Source organism: Indicator indicator, chromosome 18 (assembly GCF_027791375.1).
Source record: "Indicator indicator isolate 239-I01 chromosome 18, UM_Iind_1.1, whole genome shotgun sequence".
Taxonomy (NCBI): Eukaryota; Metazoa; Chordata; class Aves; order Piciformes; family Indicatoridae; genus Indicator; species Indicator indicator.
The window spans coordinates 11,420,000-11,442,170 of NC_072027.1; the positions used below are offsets into that span (position 1 = coordinate 11,420,000).

At 52.4% G+C, this 22,171-nt stretch overlaps 1 protein-coding gene across 1 annotated transcript in view; it reads right to left on the reverse strand.

The window, feature by feature from the left end:
* The window catches only part of SH3RF2 (SH3 domain containing ring finger 2), a 30,172-nt gene extending 21,155 nt beyond the window's left edge, over positions 1–9,017 (reverse strand). The window contains exon 1 of the mRNA XM_054389399.1: positions 8,646–9,017. Within this exon, the coding sequence (XP_054245374.1) occupies positions 8,646–9,017 (372 nt within the window). The remainder of the gene's footprint in view (positions 1–8,645) is intronic.
* Between the last annotated feature and the right edge of the window lie 13,154 nt (positions 9,018–22,171).

The following is a 22,171-nucleotide window of genomic DNA, read 5'->3' on the forward strand; positions in this document are numbered from 1 at the left end:
GACATTGGAACAGGCTGCCCAGGGAGGTGGTGGAGTCACCATCCCTGGAGCTGCTTAAGAAATGTGTGGACATGGCACTTGGGGACATGGTTTGATGGCCATGGTGGGGTTGGGTTGATGGTTGGACTGAATGATCTTAAAGATCTTTTCCAACCCCAACAATTCTGTGATTCTATGACTTCTCAGGCTGTCAAGCAGACAAGGGGATATTTTGCTGAGCCCTTTGGGCCAAGGGCAGTGTTGCTGAAACCAGGCCCATGTGGGTTCTGGTGCTGAGAGAACTCTTTCATCCTGTCTGTAGTGCTCTGGCTGCTGCCTACACCCTCTCCCAGAGAAGCCTTTTCCTCTCTATTTTCGGGGTGGTTCTAACTTTTGTTTTGATGATGCCTCATTTTTTTTTCCCAGATATTTTCCCCCTCTATTGTGCCTGAGCAGGACAGGATCCTGATTTCAGGCTCTCTGAGCAGCTGGAGACTGGAGGTGCTCCACACTGTGGGGCTTTAGAGTGGTTGGGAGAGCCTGGGTGAGACAACACAGCAGGGAAACTCCAGGGTGTGGAAGCAGAAACTCTCTCCAACCACTGCAACACAGCCTGCGGTCTCTAAGCAAGATCCTTCCTCTCCTTGGCCACTCCACCAGCACTGGATGGTTGTGGCAGATGCACCTCAACAGCTTGTCCCCATTCTTAGTGGATCTGAGGCCAAAAAGATTGATAAAGATGCTGGTTTCTTACTATTTTAGGCATATGGCATCAGCTGTGCTGGGACAGTCACCCAACATATCTGAGGCTCCCTCTGTACTCAACAGCAGCAGATGACAAATCTGTGCTTGTGTGGAAGCAATTCAGAGCATCTCCTGGGAGAAGTGTGCACTGTAATTATCTCAGACAGGCTCGTTAGAACTTCCTCACTATCGCCAGAGGATTAATCTGAGGCCACACCCCCACAGCACTGCTACTTAGAGAAGAAAGAGCAGAAGTGTGTGAGGCTGGCTGGGGTGGGGGTCACCAGGGAGAGCCATCACAAATTGCCCAGAAGGGAGAGAAGCAAAGTTGGGAGTGTAGTGGAGAGGGGAAATGTCTGATGGAGGCTGGTGTCCTGACCTCAGCGGGGGTTGGTGAGGGCAGGGCTGGTCCCCATTCATGGTCCCCACTCTCAGGAATGGTCCATGCTGCCAGAGGCTGCTGCTGTGCCAGACATTGTACAGTAACAATTCCTGTCCTGGGAAGTGGAGGATCCAAGGAGACAGAGCAGGTGAAGGGTGGGTTGATGGTGGCAATGCTGTCCCTGCTCTACCTGTGGGGACAGTACCAGGGGTGTGGCTGAGAGACAGGCAGTGACTCCAGGACAGATCTGAGAACATGACTGAGGCCACTCTGCTGCTGATTTACACAGGGTAGGTTGCCCAGGGAGGTGGTGAAGTCATCATCCCTGGAGGTGTTCAAGAAATTCATGGATGTGGCACTTGGGGACATGGTTTGATGACCATGGTGGTGTTGAGTTGTTGGTTGGACTGAGCTTTTCCAACCCAAACAATTCTGTGATTCCATGATTAGCTACATGCTGAGGCCAAAGGACATGCCGGCTTTCCACAGTGAGAGGCCAACAGTAACAGCCACCACCCAAGATGACTGCCACCCTTCTACAAGCTGCCTTCAGCATCCTGCCACAGTCTGCCCATATCTGGATGGGTGGAGGAGCTCATCCACTTGAGTGCTCAGCTGGAGCAGCTTCAGGGCTCTTCAGGATCCAGAGGATGAGAAGAGTGATTTGAATGCAAATGAATTGCCAGCACAGTTCTGTTTTCCTGCGGATAACTTCAGCATTGTCACAGAGAACAAAACCCTCAGAAGTGAATTTGTCACTTCCATCTCTTCAGCTAATCATGCTCTGAGCATTCAGACAGCTGGGTGCTTTCTGCAGTGCTTCTCCCCTGAGGAGCACTGCTCCCATCTTCCAAGCACAAGCAGACTCTGCACCAGGGACAGCAAAGTCCATCCCCTCCTGCTCACGTTGCTGCTGGAGCTCACCAGATCTACCTGACTCCCTCTTGGGGTCACCAGGACACAAGGCCAGTGCTAGTCACAGCTAAAGCTGGTGGGCACACTGCCCTGTGAGCCAGCTGAATCTCACAGAGGGAAGCCAGGGGTGCAAATTGTAGGCGTTTAGCTGGGTCTGGAGAACTCTGTCTGAAGCTGCTGGTGTCAGTGGGTGTGATCCACAGCCCAAGATGAGAAGCAGCCCAGGAGTGTGCAGGAGCAGGTACCAGAGCCTGTCAGTGGGGCTGGGTTCTGTGCTGCCACACCTGCACATCTGCTGGTGGGGCCATGCCACTTACACCATCTGCCAGCTGCCACCCCTTTGATGTGCCACCGCACCAGGGCTTGCGTCACCTCTGAGCTCTGCTTGCTATCGTCCTGCTCCGTGCTGCTGGGGTAAGAGGGAAATGGGGACAAGCCTGCACAGGGGCCAGACAACAGCTTCTGTCCTGGAGAAACTCTTCACTGTCACTGCTCCCATGGACCCTCACAGATGTCTGTCCCTGCTGTGGGCAGTGGCTGTGGGCAATGGCTCTACTGTGTCCCTGCTTTGAGCCACATGCAAAGCAAACGGTGTCAGCCCTGGGTGTGCCCAGTCACGATGCCCTGCCTCAGCACCATGCTGCCTAGTGCCCTCCCTGTGCTGGGAAAGGGAGTGCTGGCACTGCTTGTCACCCAGCTCTGACAGGCCTGGGCAGTGGTGCCACCACTGCCAGTGGGCATGGGGGTGCGTGTTCTGCAAGCTGGGACAGCACTGGTGGCAGAGACTGGGATGGTGCTGGTGGCAAGGGTAGAGGATAAGAGATGGCAATGGATGGGGATGAAGGATGGTGCTGGTGGCAGGGATGGGGACAAGGGACAGGACTGGTCACCTCTGCTGTGTCCCTGCCACCACACCAAGATGCCAGATCCTGATGGTTGCTCACAGGCCAGGGTTCAGTTCCCATGTTTCAGGGGGGTGCTTGTCTGGTGCCAGTGCATCTCCTCACCAGCTCTGCACTACTCTGCTTGGTAGCCACTTTGGTGGGAAATCAATAACCCTCATGAAGTGATGGCCACCAGCCAGGCCCTGTTTCAGCTGCAGGACAAGAATAGGGAGGATGCTGTGGATTTGACCTTGGGTGTCCTCCTCCTGCCCAGACCTGGGGCTGGACAAAAGAGCTGCTCTCCCATTCCTGTATTTCCATTTCCTAGAGGAGGACCAACTGACTGGGCAGCCCAGTGACAAAGACACAGGCCAGTGTGGGGTCCCAACAGACAAGGCTGGCTCCTTCCTCCCTGCAAAGTCAGGGAGAAATCCTGGGCTCATCGCTTGTTCATGGCCCAAAGAAAACCCTCTTAAACATTGGGCCAACAACACATATCTGTCTCAAATCAGCATCCTGGACCGTGCCCCCTCTCCTTCCATCAAAACAAATGAGGTTCCCCAGAGCAGGGTAGGCTCCTAGAGAAGTTTCCTAAAACTCCAGGTCATGGTTCTTGATTCCTTTGACCTGAGCCCTACCCAGGGGAGCTGATGCTGAACAGACTCTGAACACCTGAAGAGCAGCAGAACAAAGTCCTATTTGAGTGCAAGCATCACATTCTCCTACGGTGAAGGACAGCAACATAAGGTGTAGATGGCAGCAGTGAATGGGTCTTCTCCATGCCAAAGTCCAGCCTCACCTATCTCAGGACACCTTTTAGCTCTAGCCCTGGAACACCACCAGAGCTGCACCTGAAAGTTTCTCCTCTTTTCCCTTCACTCTGGAGGAGAAAATTGCAAACTCAGGGCAATGACCAACTTCATGGGCGCAGGGATGGTGGCCAGGCACCAAAGGAAAACTCTCTGAGAAGAGGAGGACTCCCAGACTTTCAGCCTCCTGGCTGACCACGACACTAAGCAGGTGAGCAGGCGTGCTGAGAAGCCTGCTGTGCTATTCCTGACTTGCCATCTGAGCCTGACTCATTGCCTTGGAAACAAATTCAAACTCTACTCTGCTTGCAGCTCGCTGCCTCATTTTGTAAAACCAGGGAAACTGGATCCTGATGTTGGCCATGGAGGTCCTTTGGTTGTCCCCTGCCTCACTCACCCATCAGAAGTGCAGAGGAGAACTTGCCAGCAACCCAGACTTGAACATGAGAGGAACATGCACCCACTGCAGCCCTCTGCAAGGCCACCCATCACAGACCCACGTCCTGACCCGACTCCACCAGTGCACCCCACTGGGGGCTTCATCCCATCACAAAGGCATTTTTGCTGTAAGCTTTCTGTAGGGAACCTGACATAGCCCTCACTCTGTGATCCTGAGATCTACCTCAGGCCACTGCCCAACAGAAAGGGATGGGAGGCTGGGTGTCCTGGTGTGGGCCACCAGCTCTTCCTCATGGCTACAGCCACTGCCAAGCTTCCTGCCTCTGAGCTCTGGAATCTGTTGGTTGTGCACACAGATCTTTTGGGATGTGTGGTGTCAGGAAATCTGTACTGAGGTGACCTCACTCCCTCTCTGTGGTAGATGCAAGTGCTGAAACTCCATGCAAAGGAGGAAAAGGCCCATGGTGACATTCTGCTTGAGGTGCAAGCCAGCACTGCAGGGACAATTCTGCAGGTCACACTCAGTGTTTTTCAGAACAGGATGAACCCTGGTGGGATGTAGCTGTGGAGGAGGATTGGGACAAACCCCTTCTTTATGGTGTCCCTGTCCATGGCGGGGGGCTGGAACTAGATGATCTTTAAAGTTCCTTCCAACCCAAACATTTCTATGATTACAGAAAGCCATGAGGCCACTCACTTACTTCTAGCCAAATCAAGGAGCTCCATCTCTAGCTCAGGGACCCTGTGGCACAAGCAGCCACCACCCCTAGCAGCTGCTGGGCAAGAGGCTATTCCTCCTCTTTGGTGCCACGTCCTCAGGCAGAGCCAACATGCCCATGCAGAGTCTCCAGGTGTAGAAGGTCTGCTCAGTGCTTGTCCAGCCCTGGGTGATACCACACACATTATGAGGTCATTGCTGGGACTGCACTGGGAACTACTGGGGTGGGTTTTTGGGTTAGCTGGGGAGGGTGGTTTGCACAATGAGTGGGTCAGGAAACCTGTTTGCCTCCACTGGGTGCAAACATGGGGGTTGCTTTGAATCAGGTTTCTAAAAACTCCAGCAATCCAAGTGCTGTCTGTCAAATCCAGCATGGAGCTGGGGATGTTTCTGGGGGAGCAGCACACACCAAGAGGCAGGCTCTATATTTAGGCGGCCGTGTGAAGGTGGCGACGTTGGAGTGCAGGGTATTTTTATCCCCATAGAGGTGTGATCTGTCTATCTCCATGAAATGCTGGAGGGGGCTGCTACAGCTCTGCTCCTGCACGGAGAAAATAGCCCAAGTCCCAGATAAATCCGTGTGGTCCGGGTTTGCTGGAGGCAGGCTACCATGCCCGGAATTCTTCTCCTTTGGCTCACTGCCCTCTGTTTGTTGTATGACAAAGTTCAGCATCCAAATAGCTGTTTGGTGGCCTAGGCAGATTTTTGCAGCGTGTGGGGTGTAGCCAGGTCTGCTGCTCCAGTTTGGGGCACACCTTGGCACGCAGCCTCCCTCGGCCGTGGTGGCATACGCATGCTGGAGCCGGGTGAGACGCTTCAGCACAAGCCCTGACCACACCTGGCACATGCCAGGGGCGGCTCCTGGGAGTTCAAAGGCTCCAGCCTTGATCACTTACACATTCACCTCCTGGCAAATCCCTTTATTCTTAAATTCCAGACAGTTTCTTATGTGGAGATCCTGGAAATCCAAAGTCTTGTCCTCTCTGCATAGATGTTAAAGATCTTAAAACATGGCCAGACGCCTCGGGAGCCGCCACCGGGCAGTGCCAGTGGCCTCTGTGCCCAGGTGGCTGCTCCCACGGTAGTGTCTCCAGGCCTGTCTGGTCCTGGCATGGGCACAGCCTAGGCACAGTTACGCCTAGATACGTATATGTGCCCATGTGCACAAACTTAGATCGTGCCCACCCCGTGCTGGCATGCAGGCAGCAGATTCTGTGTGTGATTTAAACACCTGCAGGGAGGCATCAGTTTGGGATGGGCTGTGACCAGAACATTCCCTGGTTTTAGGGCTGGCTCTGCAGAACCCCTGGGTGAAACCTGAGTGCTCACTCAGTGCTCACTCAGCAGCATTGCTGGGGCTGCTCATGCTTCCCCCTGGGAATGATTTGAGATAGAGTCAAAGAATTGTTTGGGTTGGAAAAGACCTCTAAGATCATCCAGTCCAACCATCAACCCAACACCACCATGGCCTGTGAACTGTGTCCCCAAGTGCCATGTCCACATCTCGGCTTGCTGGGTGCTAGGGCCGCTTGTTTTACTTTGTTGCCTTCATGCATGCTCAGGGGGACGAAGAGCAAAACTGGCAAGGAAACATCTCTGCTGAGAAGAGAAACTTTGATCAAAGTTGTGATTTTCTGAGCTCAGTGGAGTAAAGGAAGTTTATTTATAGAACAGCCTCTTTGATAAAAACAACCCCATCCTGCACCCTGCCTTTGATGGTGGAGCTGGCTGCAGCGCAGCACCGTGCACGGTAATTTTCCTTGCTTTGTAGCATCAAGTGGTGCATGGAATTAGCAGTAATTAGCAGACTATGCAGATTGGGGCAGGCTGTCTTTGGGGAGCACACGACCTTCCACTGCAGCTGCAAATGGATCCTGCATTGAAGAGCACCCAGGAAAGCAGCCATGGTGGGATTGGCTGTGGTGGAGCAGGATGGCACAATAGCTGTTCTCACTATGGTGGTGCAGGATGGCACAACAGCTGTTCTGTTCTCACCACGGTGGGGCAAGATGGCACAATTGCTGTTCTCCCTGTGACTCTTGACAAGAAGCATCTGCCCTGTGATGCAAATCACTTGGAGGCCTCTGTGCACTTAGATAACTTCAGGTGGCTACCCTGAAACTCAAGCTCTGGATGGGGCAGGGAGATGACAAGTCACCCTTACTGCTATCTTGTCTCTTTGCACCACACAGGCACCTCCAAATGAGTCCTTGCTGCTGTACAAGTGACATATTGGTCTCACTGGGTACCAGTTCAGGGCAGGGTCCACTTACATTAATATCCCACTGGAGCAGCTGATGGCTGCTGCCATCCGCATGCATTTCAAACCACCAAACCCCAAACGTGACTAATACCTTTTCTTTTTCACCTTGCAGCTGAGGATTCCAAAGTGTTTTAGAATTAATTAACCAATTAAGTCTAAGAGCATTTCAGTGGAACGTGTCTTTATGTCCCTCTGTCAGGAAACAAAGGAAGTCAGAAGCTATCTCAGGGCTCTGTGGAGAGGTGGTTTCCAGCCTCAGCCCTCTTGCCCAAGTTCACTGGTCCTGCCCATTCCCAGCAGTTTGGGCTTAAAATGTTTTTGGGAGCTGCCAGCTGATGGATGCTACCATAATACCAATAATAAGTTCCTGCCTGTCCCAAGAACTGGTGAAAGAAATGTGAAAGGGGTGAGAGGAGCAAAGCAGACAGATTTGTGCTTTTATCTGGGGCTGAAGGAGTCCAGCAGGAGAACCTACAACCTTCTTGTCTCAGTCAGCTTTCCCTCCATGCCCACTGCTCAGGCTCTGCCTCTTTGCCTGCTGGACGTGCCATGGGCCAGGAATTTCTCCTAGGAGAGGGACCCACTTCACGTGGCCATACTGCCATACATCCCAGTGGGAAAACTAAGAAAGGAGCTCCTGAGAGATGTTGGGTTTGATGTGTGACCCATCCAGTATGACTTGTCAGTGTCACAGAGATTCCCTGGAATACAGACACCAGCTCATGCACACAGGGCATGGGGGTCCTCCATGCCCTCATGGATGCAATCCCATAGCACCTGGGTGAGAAAACCTGTCCTGTGTCTGCTGTGAGCTTGGAGCTCTGCAGCTCTGAGCAGTGCTCTGAGGCTGAGCAGCCACTTGAGGCAAGCTTTGAATGTTATGGGAAGGTTTGTAGAGACACTAAACAGAAGGAAAGTTCTGGTGGGAGAAGTGGAAATCCAGGAACAGAGCAAGGGAAAAAGGTGAAGCCACAGGTCAGTCTGTACCCAAAACCTCTTCACCAGGTCTAGTATCATGTCCTTGTTATTTAAGAAAAACTTTTGTACTGTTAAAGAAAACAGCAGAAACAACTTAAAACTAGCTCACTAAATCACCCCTGGATAAAGTTAGGAAGGAAGCTGAGTTTAATATTTTCCATTAGTGAACCTCAAAGTACTTTGCCAGGGACCCTTCTTCTCCTTCAGAGGCTGGGGAAGCTGAGGTGCAGGAAAGACCTTTCCATAACAGTTACAGCTTTGCAGTTACTGATTTAATTGCTAGCTGTCAAAAACCAAAGTGCCTGAAATGTCCCCCCTAAAAATCAGGAGGCACCTGGGGACTCTTGGGAGCTCACTCCTGCTGTGCAGAAGGGCAGGCTGGTTCTGTCCCAGCCTGTGAGTTGCTGCAGCTGCTGCTCCAGTCAAACAGTAACAGGGAGCAGCAGCAAAACACAAGGCTCTCACCCCAGACATCTCTGCAGCACTGCTGACAGCAAAGTTTCACAGCTCTTGGCACACCAGAAGGAAGCTTTCTATGCTGATGGACAGAGTAAAGAAGGAGGACCTTGCTTACCCCTTCCATGTGGATCCTGGGGTTTGTTGCTAGCCGGTGCTGATGAAGTTGCAAGCCCCTGGGGACCCTCCTGATGGAGGCAGGGGAGGACAGGACTCCCGACCTCTGGATTGAGCCAAATCTGGTGACGTTTTGTCCGCACCTGACTCCATCTAGGAGGCGAATGAGGAGCAGGTTGGAGGGCAGCTGCTCGATGCTGCAGAGGACGAGGGTCCTGCACTCGGGGCACCTCAGCTCCTTCTGGGACTTCAGGATCCTCTGCAAACAGGGCTTGCAGAAAGTGTGCTGGCAAGGTAGCACCTTGGCGGTGGCATCGAGCTTCTCAAAGCACACAGGACACTCCAACAGGTCGAGGAGAGCTAAATCATCCATCTTCAGTGCAGAGCTCCTTCACCAGCGGAGCCGAAGCCGTCCACATGCCACAGCCACTGGAGCAGGCTAAGGAGACTTCCCGTGCGCGCCAGAACCACAGCACAGCCCGGGCTCCGGCAGCTCCTGCGCCGAGAGAGGAGGGAGGAGAGGAGCAGAACTTGTAATGCATCCCCCACCTACATGGCAGGCAGAGCCTCGCCAGCCCATTTGCAAGCGAACACTTTGCGCTCACAGCCCGGCTGGCAGTGAGTCACCCGTGACTCAGTACACGCCAGGGGTGTCACTGGGGATGCTGTCAGGAGCCCCGCTCCTGCTCCTGGGCACACCAATCCCACAGCTGCAGTGGGGTGAGCTGGCTCTCTTGTCACCGTCCCCACAGCTGCAGTGGGGTGAGCTGGCTCCCTGCCACCGTCCCCACAGCTGCAGTGGGGTGAGCTGGCTCCCTGCCACCTGGCTGCAGCAGGATGGGTGAGCTCAGCCCTGCACAGAGTTGTCTTTAAAGCTCCCCATGACTGACACCGCTGCAGAATTCACCAGCTCAGGAGATGGATCCCTGATAAGCCTCAGCCTGGCCCTGTCCGTGCTCAGCTCCAGCTGCAGCAGCCCTCGCTGCTCGCAGCCCTCGCACACCTCCGCACCGCCCCGGGTTTCAGCCGCCTCTCAGTTTAGCTCCTTCTCTCCCCGTTTTGACAGCAGCTCTATAAAAAGCCCTCCAAACGCGGGCACTCGGGAGGTCCCTGGCACAGAGGCGCGGCGCTGTGCGGTGCCATCCTCGCCCGGTTTGGCTGCCTCAGCTCTCTGAAGCAACCCAAGACGATTATTCCTCCCACAGCCTGAAGTCACCCAGCCTGTTCGGCTCCCCGCTGCTGGCTGAGACTCAGCACTCACCAGGTCGGGATTCAAGCCCAGACCTGTGCCCGTTGTATGCCCGAGGGGCCAAAGAGGAGCTGGCACGGTGGCTGCTGGGGCGGGCAGATGGTTCCATGCCAGACCCAGCCTTGGCTTTCTGCACCCAGCACTGCAAATGGCAGCTCCAGCTCCAGCTGCTCATCCCTACAGATGCTGGACTCAGCTGCTCCATGGGACAAGAGGGAAAACTCAAATGGCCTGTGTTTGTTAGCTCTCATTGTGGCTTCCAGTGCCATCACCAGAGGCTGCAGCAGCTCCACTGTTCCCAGGTTGGTGGGGCAATGGGGTCAGAAGGCCACAACTGAGTGCCAAGCACATCCAGCTCCCACTACAACTCCCCATGGGAAGCAGCTCTGTGTACTGCAGTGAAACCCAACACCAGCAGCTTCTCAGCCCATTGAGGCTCTGAAGGTGGCATTGGAGGCCAGGGGGCATCTTATGGTGTCTTTAACATGCATTTACTTGATCAGATGAATTCCTACCTTGAGCTCTGCCTGACTCACACATACCCATGTGCTGCCTAATGGGAGCAGGAGATGGAGTGAAACTCCCAGCCAGTTTTCCTTATAGCCTCTGTCATACCTCAGTCATTGTTTCCAACGTACAAGCAGCACAAACATCAGAGAAGACTCAATCTGAGGGAATGATTTCGGCTTGGCCTTCACACAGGTGATGCCACCAGGCTTCACACACACCCCTTCTCTCAGCAGGATTCCTTTGAAAGCACAGGGTGGAAATGGTTAATATGTTGTTTCAAAAGTTCTTCTCTCCAGACCATGATTCTGTCCAAATATCATCATCTTTTTTTTTTTTTTCCTATTTGATGGCTTTTTTTTTTTTTTCCCTATTTTGAGGGCTGTTTTTTTCTATATGATGACTAATGGCACCTGAGGACATGGTTTAATGGCCATGGTGGTGTTGGGTTGGTGGTTGGACTCGATGATCTTCGAGGGCTTTTCCAACCCAAACAATTCTATGGTTCTATCTTGAGGATACTGCAAGAAACCTATGACCTCACCCTGTTTCATCTCAAGTTCCCTTTGGCTTTGGGATTTCTTTGTGGTCTGTCATGTGTTGGTCTGTGCTTGGCTGGCCAAATGCATTCTGATCAGTGACTGATGCTGCAAACATCATCTCATCGGCTGGCTCTGGTGAACGCACTGCATGACAGAGCCTGGGCTGCAAACAAAGGGCTGGAAGGTTGCTTTTCCTTTGGGCATGTTCTCCCCTATTTGTGCTCTGTGATTAACACTCCTCTTATATCTTCATCTGATTAGAAAGGAAACAGAATGATGAAATGTCTTGCAGTGGCCAAGCAGTGGAAGTGAAGCTGACTGCCTGGTTTTGTGCACACCAGGGAACGCTGATCTCCCGAGGAACCTGGGTTGTGGGGATTTCTTCAGCTTCTCCTGAACTTCAAGGCCACTTTGCTTTAGTTGTACTCTCAAAATAACAGCAGGACTGAAACTGCTGGGGAGCAGCTCATGCATTTTGCAGCACAGTTCCCTGCAAATTCCCAAGAGAATTTCCAATGGCTGCTGCTGGATCGCCCATGGAGCACCTTGAGAGGACCCAACCCATGGATGCTGCTGGATCACCCATGGGGCACCTCAGAAGGACCCAGCCAGGCAAAACATGGTGGTACTGAGCACACTGAGGAGTCTGGGCAGATCTGGGGTTCCTGCAGGCCAGTCAGCCAAGGCAGCAGTTACTCTCCAGGCTGCCTGAGGGGCTGGGTCTCGGTGTGACATGGCTGTGGGCAGCCTGTCATGCTGGGCATCTGCTGAGAATAACACCAGGTGCTAAATCTCTGGGCAACCTTCCCCATGAAGCTGATCCACGCAGGCTGTGGGCCACCAGAGCAGGGACAGGGGGGCTCTTTCCACTAAGGAGTTCTTAAATTGGCTGGTGCAGCCAAGCTCTGATTTTGATTGCAGGCTCTGGGTTCTGTGCAATATAAATCTGGTGGTGCTGACACTCAGCATTTCTGTAACACCTTAAACCTTCAAAGCACTTCCCAAGTGCTCATCCATGTGGAACACCCCTGTGACTATGCATCACCCTCAGGTGACATGGAGAAAAGCAGGACATGAGGCCACAAAGGTGGTGGTCAGGCATTGGAACAGGCTGTCTGGGGAGGTGGTGGAGTCCCCATCCCTGGAGGTGTTCAAGAAATCTGTGGACACGGCACCTGGGGACATACTTTAGTAGCCAAGGTGGTTTTGGGTTGATGGCTGGAGTCAATGATCTTAGAGGTCTTTTCCATCCAAAACAATTCTATGATCCTGTATCAATGTCTGCTTTAGGGTGGGATGTGAGGCTTTCCTGGTTCTCCACACTCAGGCCATCCAACTGAACTTTTATTGCCTGCCACTGCCTGCCCCTGCACCATGCCTCGTAATTGGGGTTAAAAAGAAATGCAGAGCTGGAGAGCTGCTGGTCCTCCCCTCTCATTTGGGATGTCTCTGTTTGCTGCTGCTGTAATTAGGGCCAGGCTGGATGCAGCAGGCTGCTGTCTTTGGAGGACGCAGCTCCTCAGGCAGTAGGAGGTTCCTGCCTGGGCATGGCTGAGTGTTGCCTGTTGCTGTATTGGTCCTGTTGCTCTGCAGGAGCTCTCCTTGGCTTACCAGTGGAGGGGTGCCTTGTACTGGTGGGGATGAAACCCCTGTGCTATGAGAGTCATTTCATTAAAGTGGTTTCTCATGAAGCTGGAAAATTTCACTAAGAGCAGGAACAGTTGTTCTGCCCTGATGTGCCCATCCTCACCTTGGTGCTGGTGGCTGCATCCATGTGTCTCCTCAGGGAGCTGCCTCCTTCAGCTTCCCCCACCTCCAGCATCGACTCAGGAAAGAGCTCAGGTTGATACCAAACAGCAACTAGACTTTGTCCCTCTTGTCACACAGGATCTGAACTGCCCAGGGAGCACTGCTGACCACCTAGACAGGGTCAGCACTGGGGACAGGCTCAGCATTCCTTGCAGGAACTCAGCCACATCCTTCCACAGGGAGAAGGCACAATGTGTGATCAGAAACCATCCCTGTCACTCCTGAGAGCACGAGGTGTTCTCCTGAGGCATGGTGGGATGTGCCATGGTGAGAAGCATGAGGTTTGTTTTCTCCAGGCTGTCACAGCAGGTGTCTTGTGAGAGTCTCAGTCTCTCCCACCACCTCGCTCCAAACCCTGGTTTCTCCTGGAGAAAAATGGACAGATTTGAGTGTTCACCTGAGTGTGTGCACTTTGGCCACCAGCTTGTGGCTGTGAGTTTCCAACACATGAAGACATCGGTGACAGAAGTATCACCTTTCACCAGCTTTGAATTTCACTTGGTTTTGTGTTGTTGGCTGGTGCCTGTTCTGGTGGTTATGAGCCTCTAGCACACAAAGCAGCTTTGCAGCTGCCCCTGCAGATCACAAGGAGCTCCATGAAGTTGGATGCAATTGCTTCTGTTTAAAGAGGGGGAAAAAATAGAGGTGGGGTGACTCTTCAAGGTCATAAATAAATCAGTGGTGGAGTGGGGAAGAGAGCCTCCATGGAATGACCCTTGCAATCAGCTCTGATGGCCTGGCACACAGGATGTGTCCTCAGAACATGTAAACTCCTTGCTCCTCCTGAGGCTGCCTGGAGAGCATGCCCAGGAAGCAGAGCACTGGGACAAGAAATGACGAACTCCACTGGTTTCACAGTTTCTTTACTGAGAGACAATGAAACAGGGGCAAGATGCTCGTGAAACCCCTGCTGCTGCAAACAACCAGCTGGGCTATGAGGCCAAAGTCACTGTTAAGCACCTCCTCTGTCAAACCAAACAGGTTTGGCCCATTGTATTGACAACTCTCATGGACCCAGAGGTCCAAGGAGACCTTCAGTCTCCTGGCTGAAGCTATGGAGATATCAGGGCATCTGTGCTCCGCTCCTTCTGGGAACTCACTCTGGTGTGACTGTGAACCTCTAGAACCCTGGGTCCTCCAGGACTGTCTACCTGCTTGAAGCTGTGTGAGATGGCTCCAGCGGGTCAAAAATGCAAGATGGTCCTGACCATGGGTACCTGAGAAGCCCCTGTTGGCAGTGGTGATGGAGTGGCTCTTTCCATCTCCTCGTATGCTCTGGCCCATGTTCCTTGCCCTCTCCTTCATGTGAGTACACAGCCAGGGCCCAGCCAGCCAACCCTGTGGCCATCAGGGACCCTGTGCCCCCTGCCAGCAGAACAGGGGCACCCAGCTGCAGTTCAGTGGACAGGGCATGGCTGCTGCAGGCAGGGGCTGTGTGCCAGGACAGGGCATGGGCACAGCAGCACTTCCCAGGGCTATGAACAACCTCTGCTGCTCTGCATCTCACCAGTGGATGCCACACGCCTCCTTCTCCTCCTCCAGGCAGCAGGCACCTTTTGGGCTGTTTTTAGCTGCTGGAGGGCAGGGAGAGGGGGTGCCTCTTGCAAGCTGCTACAAATCATAGATCAGAAGCTAACAGCTTGTCCTCCTCCCCACCCACAGACCCAGCACCTGGGTTCCTGTTGAAGAGGGGCCAATGGCAGGACCTGCCTGTGCCTCTGGACCCCCAAAGGATGATATGGGCACTGCCAGGCTACTCAGCTGTCCACCCAGCAGTGGATTCTGTGCCCATGTTCCAGAGCTGCTCCAGAGAGGGGAAGCATCACATTCAGGAGCTGCGCCCTGTTTGCTTGCAGGACGTAATTAGGGCAGTGTGGATCTGCAAGATTGTGGACCTTGGGGACCTGCAGCCAGCACAGCTAAAGACTCTTGAAAAACCTCTCAAACCAATGCCTGGACCCTTCTGCTATGTCCTGGTTGGGCAGATAGTGAGTGACCAACACCCTGCTTCTCAGCCTTCAGAAGTAAGGACAGCAGGGACAAATCCAGCAGCAGCTGTTGAGTCTTTCTTTCACCTCTTTCCCTTTGCAAGGTACACATCAGCTGCTGGATAGAAGTCAGGCATTGGGAAGCCATTGACACTGGTATGAGGAGAGAGGTTCAGAGAGCTGCTTACTGATCTTCTGGAGACCTGCACGATGGGTTTTGCCCAGAGCAGCCTTGTGCAGTCTTGCTGTTGGGTAACGTGGAGGCTTCAGCCAGCTCTGAAGTAGCTGGAGCAGGGTAGTGCCTGGCCAGAAATAGAGAAGTATTTTTAAATGAAATGTATTCACTGTTTTTCCTTCAGACAGATTGTTGGGTGTTTGTGGAAGTGTCATTAGCAGCAGCTGGTGGTGGAGCTGGGCTGTGCAGCAGTGAGTGGATGGACACCATAGACACTGCACCCGAGGTCACCCAGATCTCCTTCTCCTCCTGCTCCTGCCACCTGGTCTTGCACTGAGGGCTGTGGTGGCAGCCCAAGAAGGGGCTGGAGAGGATCAGAACTGACACCAGGCTTGTGACACTTTGAGCCAGACCCAGAACCTCTGAGTTACCTCTGAGACCCTTGACACCTCTGAGTTAGCACCTCCAATGTCTGAGCTCTTGTACCAGGTCCAGAATGGGTGTTGTTGGCAGGTGACAGGGTGACGTTGTCACTCCTCTGAGGAGAGACCCCCTGAAGGCTGGAGATGACAAGAGTCATTCTCAGGCTGCTGCATAGCCATAGAGATTCCTCAGGGAGAGGGGAAGGGCACTGGGCAGCCCCTGCTCAAGTAACCCCAGTTTGGATCTTACTCCTGTGGCACTGTGGCCCCTCCAGCAGATAGTGCCCCAGCACTAAAGCTGGTCAGAGATGTCACTGCTGCCAGCCTCTGCCTGGCTTTCTCTCCTTTCTGCAGTACAGTGAAGAGCCACAGAGCACCAAACCCTGCTCCACTGGGCTCTGCCCAGCATGGGCACTGCAGGGATGTCACTTTCATTAAGACAAGAAATGAGTTCCCAAATAGCAGTAGATCTGAGCACCACCTCACAGGCCTTTGAAAGCTGCTTTGAGGCTTCTCAGCTGTTTTTTACCCACATCTGACCAGAGAAAACATCAGCTAATCAGAGTTAGCTAATTAACAGAGAAGCAAATACCAACCCTGCTGCAAGGAGGCATCACTTCTGAGGGTTTCCAGCTGCTCCTGGTCAGCAGTGAGTGCCCATAGCTCATCTGGCCAAACCAACCATCTTATAAATCCTGCTGCTCCACCTTTAGGTGTGGAGGGGGTAAGTGTGTGTCTTTTTGTTTTGTGGTGTTAGAGAGTGACTGGCTCAGCTGTTTGCTGCTGCCTTTTTTTTTTGATCATATGGTGCTTTGTGAGCTGGAAGCTTGAGTTTGCTTCTCCAACAGAAGATGGTGAAAGGATGTCTGGAGAGCAGGATCCAGGCTGTGTGTGAAGCCTAGCAAAGAAGAGTGTCATGGAAAGGCACAGTGGTGCTGGAACTCTTGTGGTAGGGTTACTCTGTGCTGGCAGACCAGTTGCCATAGAATCACAGACTGCTTTGGGTTGGAAAGAACCTTTAAAGCTTGTCTAGTCCAGCCCTCCTGCAGTCAGCAGGGACATCTGTAACTAGAGCAGGTGGCTCAGAGCCCTGCAATCATGGATGTTCCATGTTTGCAGGGCTCTCAGCAGTAGCACAGAGCAGTGTCCTCATGTGCTCCCCTCTGATGGGAGGTGGTGTTTGTCTGGGAGCTGTCTGTTGTCCTTATTTGGCTCCTGTTTGGAGCTGGAACCACTGTGTGTTTCTGGAGGTGCTTGCTGGGCAGTGCCACCCTCATGCCTTGGCTGCTGTTGCTGTTCTGTAGCCAGGGCACAGGTGTTCTTCTGAACTCCAGGTCCAGGCTGTGCTGCTGCTCTTGGGAGGAGCTGGGGGAGATTTGCCTCCATAGGTAAAACTCAACCCTTGGGAATTTCCCTCTTTGAAGCCCTTTTTTCCTGGTTTTTGTTTCTTTGTGACTTGAAGATTTTTGTGCTTACTTAGGACTCTTCCCTGCCCATGTAAGAGTCTCCAGGGCTGAGGTGGGTGCTGGGTGAGCTGCTTTCATCAGGGAGCAGTGCTGGGCGTCCTCCACTCCCACTGACCTCAGCCTCCAGGAATGCACAGCGGGCCCTGCCTTGTGCAGGAGACAGCTGGGGGAATGAAACCTTCTCAGCTTGGTTTCCTAGAACAGCAGAGGCTTGGGAGCTCATGGTGTACATGAAAGGGTGTGTGGAGCTCTGCCTGAGCAATCATATCTTGTGAATCCTGCTCAGGGGAGAGGAAAAACATCCAGAACTACAGACATCCTCTGAGTCTGGAAACAGCCTGAACACGAGGGAAACTCTGTTAGACCCTTTGTGACAGGAGATGATGCAACAGGACTTCACAGCTCATTTCACATCTAATTAGATGCTGAGGACTCCCCACAGGAGATGTTAAATGTGCTCCATAGGAGAGAAGGTTTGCATCCTAACAGATATCAGAGAATCCAGCCATGAGCTAAGTCCCTTTCAGACCAGGCTTCCCTTGTCTGCTCTGCACTAGGTCTCCTGGGTGTTGCTCTGATCCCAACAGCTTCATTCCTGCTCTGTCCCAGCTCCTCAGCCTGTGCTGGGATGTGCTGGCAGCAGATCTTAGCCTTCTTGGTAAGGAAAAGTTGGGATGCAGGATGAGAGATACTTAAGGAACCTCACAGTTGAGGGTGCTCAGCAAGTGCTGATGGTGAATGACCAGCGTGTGGTTGCCAGTGACTGTCCATGCTCACTAGTGAACCAAGGAACTCCTTGGGAGGGAGGGGGAGGCAGGTGACCCCTGGGCAGCCCCATCCCAGAAGGGAGGAGGGCACTGGGACTACACCTGCCAAACAACAGTGAGGGTGGTGAGACACTGGAACAGGTTGCCCAGGGAGGTTGTGGATGCCCCCTCATGGCCAGGTTGGATGAGGTCTTGAGCAGCCTGGTCTTGTGGAAGGTGTTCCTGCCCATGGCATGAGGGTTGGAACTGGATGGTCCCTTCCTATCCAAACCATTCTACAAATGCAGGAGCAGCAGGGGTCCCTTGGCTGTGAAACTCTTGCTTCACCTCCACAGAGTTTCAGCTGGACCCATGCTTGCTCCTGTGTTCACAGCAGGAAGAAGCTGCCTTCCCAGTGCTGCAGGGATTTTTTATGTCCACCTCTGGTGGAGGGTAGAGGTGTCTGTGGGCTTCAATAATGCTCAGAGCAGGCCAGGCTGCTTCCCATCACTGAAGGGAGACAAGGCATAGTGCCTGCTGCTCTGAACACCAGAGCTTGCACTTGTGTCCATGGCTGGCTGTGACTTTGAGCTCGCGCTGTTGGGGTAACTGATTTCAGTGCTGCCTGCACTGGTTCCACCCATTGCAGTTCCTCTGTGCTGTTCTTTTGTGCCTGTTTGCTGCTTAATGATGTTAAACAAGTTCACTGCTAGGAAAATCTGTAGCAGCAGAGGCTGAATGGACTGCTCTGAGCAGGAGGCTGGGTTAGATACCTCTGGAGGTCACTTCCGCTCTGGTGACCATAAGTCAGAGAATGAGCATTACACTGAGCACCATGTGGAGGACTGAGAGCTCCCACACTGGCCATAGTGATGCCACTATCTTCTCCACCATTAAGTCTTGTGCCTTGTGACTCCTTCCCTTCTCTCTGTGCATCCAGAGATGTCTAAGAGGTGTCTAACTGCTGGTGAGCATTTCCTAACACATCTCCAAAAGAGGACTTCTTCCTTAGGCCAGCAGCTCTGTTTGACTCCATGTGCAATCTTTTGCTCCTGGTTGGCCTGTTCAGCAGGAACAGAGCTTGCTCCAACTCTTTTTAAATGATCATCTAAAATTATCTTCTTGACCTTCTGCTCTGAACCTTTCTGCTTGCTATTCCCACACTGAGGCAAGTTTAACACTGGTGCCTTTGCTTTCAATCTTCTCCCTTGCTCTTTTGCTTCCTTCATATCTGACCTGCCTTCTTATTCATGACCTTCAGCCCTTCTCTGTGGCCTCTAATACTGGCTCAGACACCTTTCTTATCTCTTCTCCAGCAGCCACCCACAGACCTGCCTCTGAGATGTGCTCAGAATACTGTGAGCAGTGGGGCAGGACTAAGGCATTTGAACATTGCTGAAGCTGTAACTCTTCCCCATCCTGGTTCCCTGCCCACACTACTTCCATGAGGAGGAGGACTGGAGTGCTTGTTATAAGGAAGCAAAGCACAACAAAACATTTTCCAGCAAAACCTGCAGGTGGAAACATGTCTTCAAAGCCTTGGAGTGCAGCTCACTACAGCTCTTCCTTCTGCCCTTCTTTGTACATACCCTGCTTTGTTGCACTGGACCTAACCCAACGTGTTGCACTCCTTAGGGCAAGGGCTGTCTGCTCTGTACCTCCTCCACCTTGCTCCAGCAATCTCTGCATGGCTCCTGACACAGGGAGGAGGGTGAAGAGAGGCCCCATGCTTGAGGGACAGGTGCATTGAAATACAGCTGGAGTAAAGTACAGTGCAGTGATAGCTGAGATCATGAAAGCAAACGATTTCACTGTTGTATGCAACATGATTATTGTTGGGTTATTAGCAGTGGGAAACATCCCCACACTGACACCAGAGCAGTGTGGATGCTGCTGTCCTGTGCTGTCAGGGCTGGAGAGCCTCACAGCCCTTCCATCTCCCAGTCCCCAGCACAGTGATGCTCCTCAACTGGAGTGAAACTGGTACTGCTTTGGAGATGCCTTCATCAAGCACATCCTGGACAGTCCCTGTTGGGATGTTTAATATGAAGAGGTTGGTCTGAGTTGTTCAGAAGCACTGAGGAGTGCAGAAGGGCTGCTCAGAAATCTTGTCTTTGCAAGGTTTCTCTGTACAGGAATATGAAGTACATAGCCTAGTGAGGAACCCCTCTCCAGTGAGCCTGGTCAGCAGCCTCTGAGTGCTGATCTGGGGTTCTCACAGGGAAAACATGTGGCTGTAGGAACACTTTGAACTTCACCCTGATGGCAGCCGTGAGCTGTGCACCCAAACATCAACTCCAACTGATAGCTATAGAGGAAGTGGTTGCTTTAAGGTGGAAATTGCAGGGCTGGGGTAGATGTGCTTTGGCAGCAGCTCTAAGTAACTGTAAGGATAAGAGGTTGCTCCTCTCAAGCACAGATGGTGGCAGCTGTGCTTGTGCCCTGTTCTCTCATTGCTTCTTTGAACTTTGTTTCCTGTTTCATTGTTCCCTTAATCAAAAGAAAAAGAACTCCAATTAAGGTATCTTACAGAGTGTGATTTGTGTCAAACAAGACTGCTGCTGTGCCTCTGCAGAAGCAGTGACACCGAGGCCTGACTCACACAAAGGGGTGGATCAGGCTCCTTGGGTAAAGGCAGCAAGAGCTGAGCTCTGTTCATGCAAATCAGAGTGTTTTTATAAAGTGAGATCCTGCTGCTGGAGATAGGCCAGGAGCCTGGCATTGGCACTGTGGTGCTGTTTGGGGAATGCAAAGGGCGTCTCTGTGGCTGGGCTTACCCAGGCATGTCCATGCATGCTCTCTTGGTGGAGCAGCCACCTTCTGCCTGTGCTAAGGCATCCAGCAGCACAAGGAAGTTGCAAGAGCAACTGCTTTGGGCACAGGAGGGCTGTTGGGTTGGGAAGTCTGTGCTATGTGTGTATCTCCTTAGATGTCATCTTGGTATGTAGATAGTAGAAAGAAGCCTTAGACTGGATGTTAGAAAGAAATTCTTTACAGTGAGGGTGGTGAGATGCTGGAGCAGGTTACCCAGGGAAGTTATGGATGCCCCCTCCCTGGAGGTGTTCAGGACCAGGCTGGATGAGGCCTTGAGCAACGTGGGCTAGTGGAAGCTGTCCCTGCCCATGGCAGGAGGGATGGAACTCAATGATCTTCTAGATCTCTTGCTACCCAAGCCATTCTGTGATTCTATGACTATGATTTCAGGAACAAACTTTTAATAAGCATAATAAATTAATCTATTGAGAACATGAAAAGTTCAGGCTTTGAACTGAAAGAAGATGACCTTGGCAGGATGGAGACAGCCAGCACAGCTGAATCTTCACTGCACTTAATGGTGGAAATCAATTGAAATACTGGAACTTGGAAGCAGAGAGGTTGGAGCTCCTGTTGCATGTGCTGGATACAGGTCAGTACTGGGAGAGGTTTAAACCCCAGAGAGCAGTTACCTTGGTGATGCCTTTGCCAAACAGACTTTTTTTTTTTTTTTTTTTTTTTTTTTTTTTTTTTTTTTTTTTTTTTTTTTTTGGCTCTCCCCAGGAAGGAGAAGCTCCAGGTGTGTGCAGCAGGGATGGACACCATGAACAAACCTGAATGGTACTGGCTTGGGGATAACTGTGAAGGACTGGAGAATGCTAGGTTGGAAGGGACCCCAAGGATCATCTGGTCCAACCTTTCTAGGTAATAGCAGAGTTGAAATGTGCTGGCCCAGCACCCTGCAAAGCTGAGCCTTAAAACTGTCCAATGTAGGGGACTCCACCATTTCCTTTGGAAGATGATTCTAAGGTCCAACTGTTCTCATGGGGAAACATTTTCTTTTGGAGTCCAATGGGAATCCCCCCAGCAGTAACTTGTCCCCATCACCCCTTGTCTTTGACAGGCTGTCATGTGGAGGTAGCAGGATCGCTACTCGCTGCTGATGGGACGGATGGAGGTTTGTGTGTGTTCAGGAACTGAAGCCCCTTGAATGCAGAGCTGGGCTGGCTATGACCAGCACCTTGCAGAGCTGCTGCTGTGCAAAGCAGAGACCTGCTAAATGCTTGTGTTTGTTCTTGCTCAGGGAAGCCTGGTGCCCTGTGCACTTCTGCTCTACACCTCTGCAAACCTCTGCTTTGCCTCCCAGAACAGAAAATGACCAAAGCAGGAGAGCTGTGCTTTTGGAGTGTGCTGAAGGGTCAAACCCCCAGACATGCCCTAGCCCAGACAGTGGCTGAGCACCTGCAAATGTGCTAACCTGGACACTTCCTGGGGTCCAGATGGTAAGGTAAACGTCTAGTGCATGCGATTAACCTTGTAAGCACCCCTGAATGTGCAAACCTGGACACTTCCTGGGTCCAGATAAACATGTACCATGTGTAATTAACCTTGTGACACAGCTGTGAACTGTGTGTGCCCCTGGCCATGGTTGGATACGCCCCATCCTATAGGTCCAGTTATCAGGGTTCTGTGTTACCAAAGGGCACTAATTGCCTCAGGACAGCTGAGAAGTCAGGCGACTTGCCTTGTTCTCACCCAGCAAGCAACTGGAGCCAAATGCTGCCCGAATGGCAGCTGAGGATCTGCTGTAGCAGACCCACAGCTTCACCCAGGCCTTGCACCTGGACCAAGCCAGAAAGGGGAAAAGCT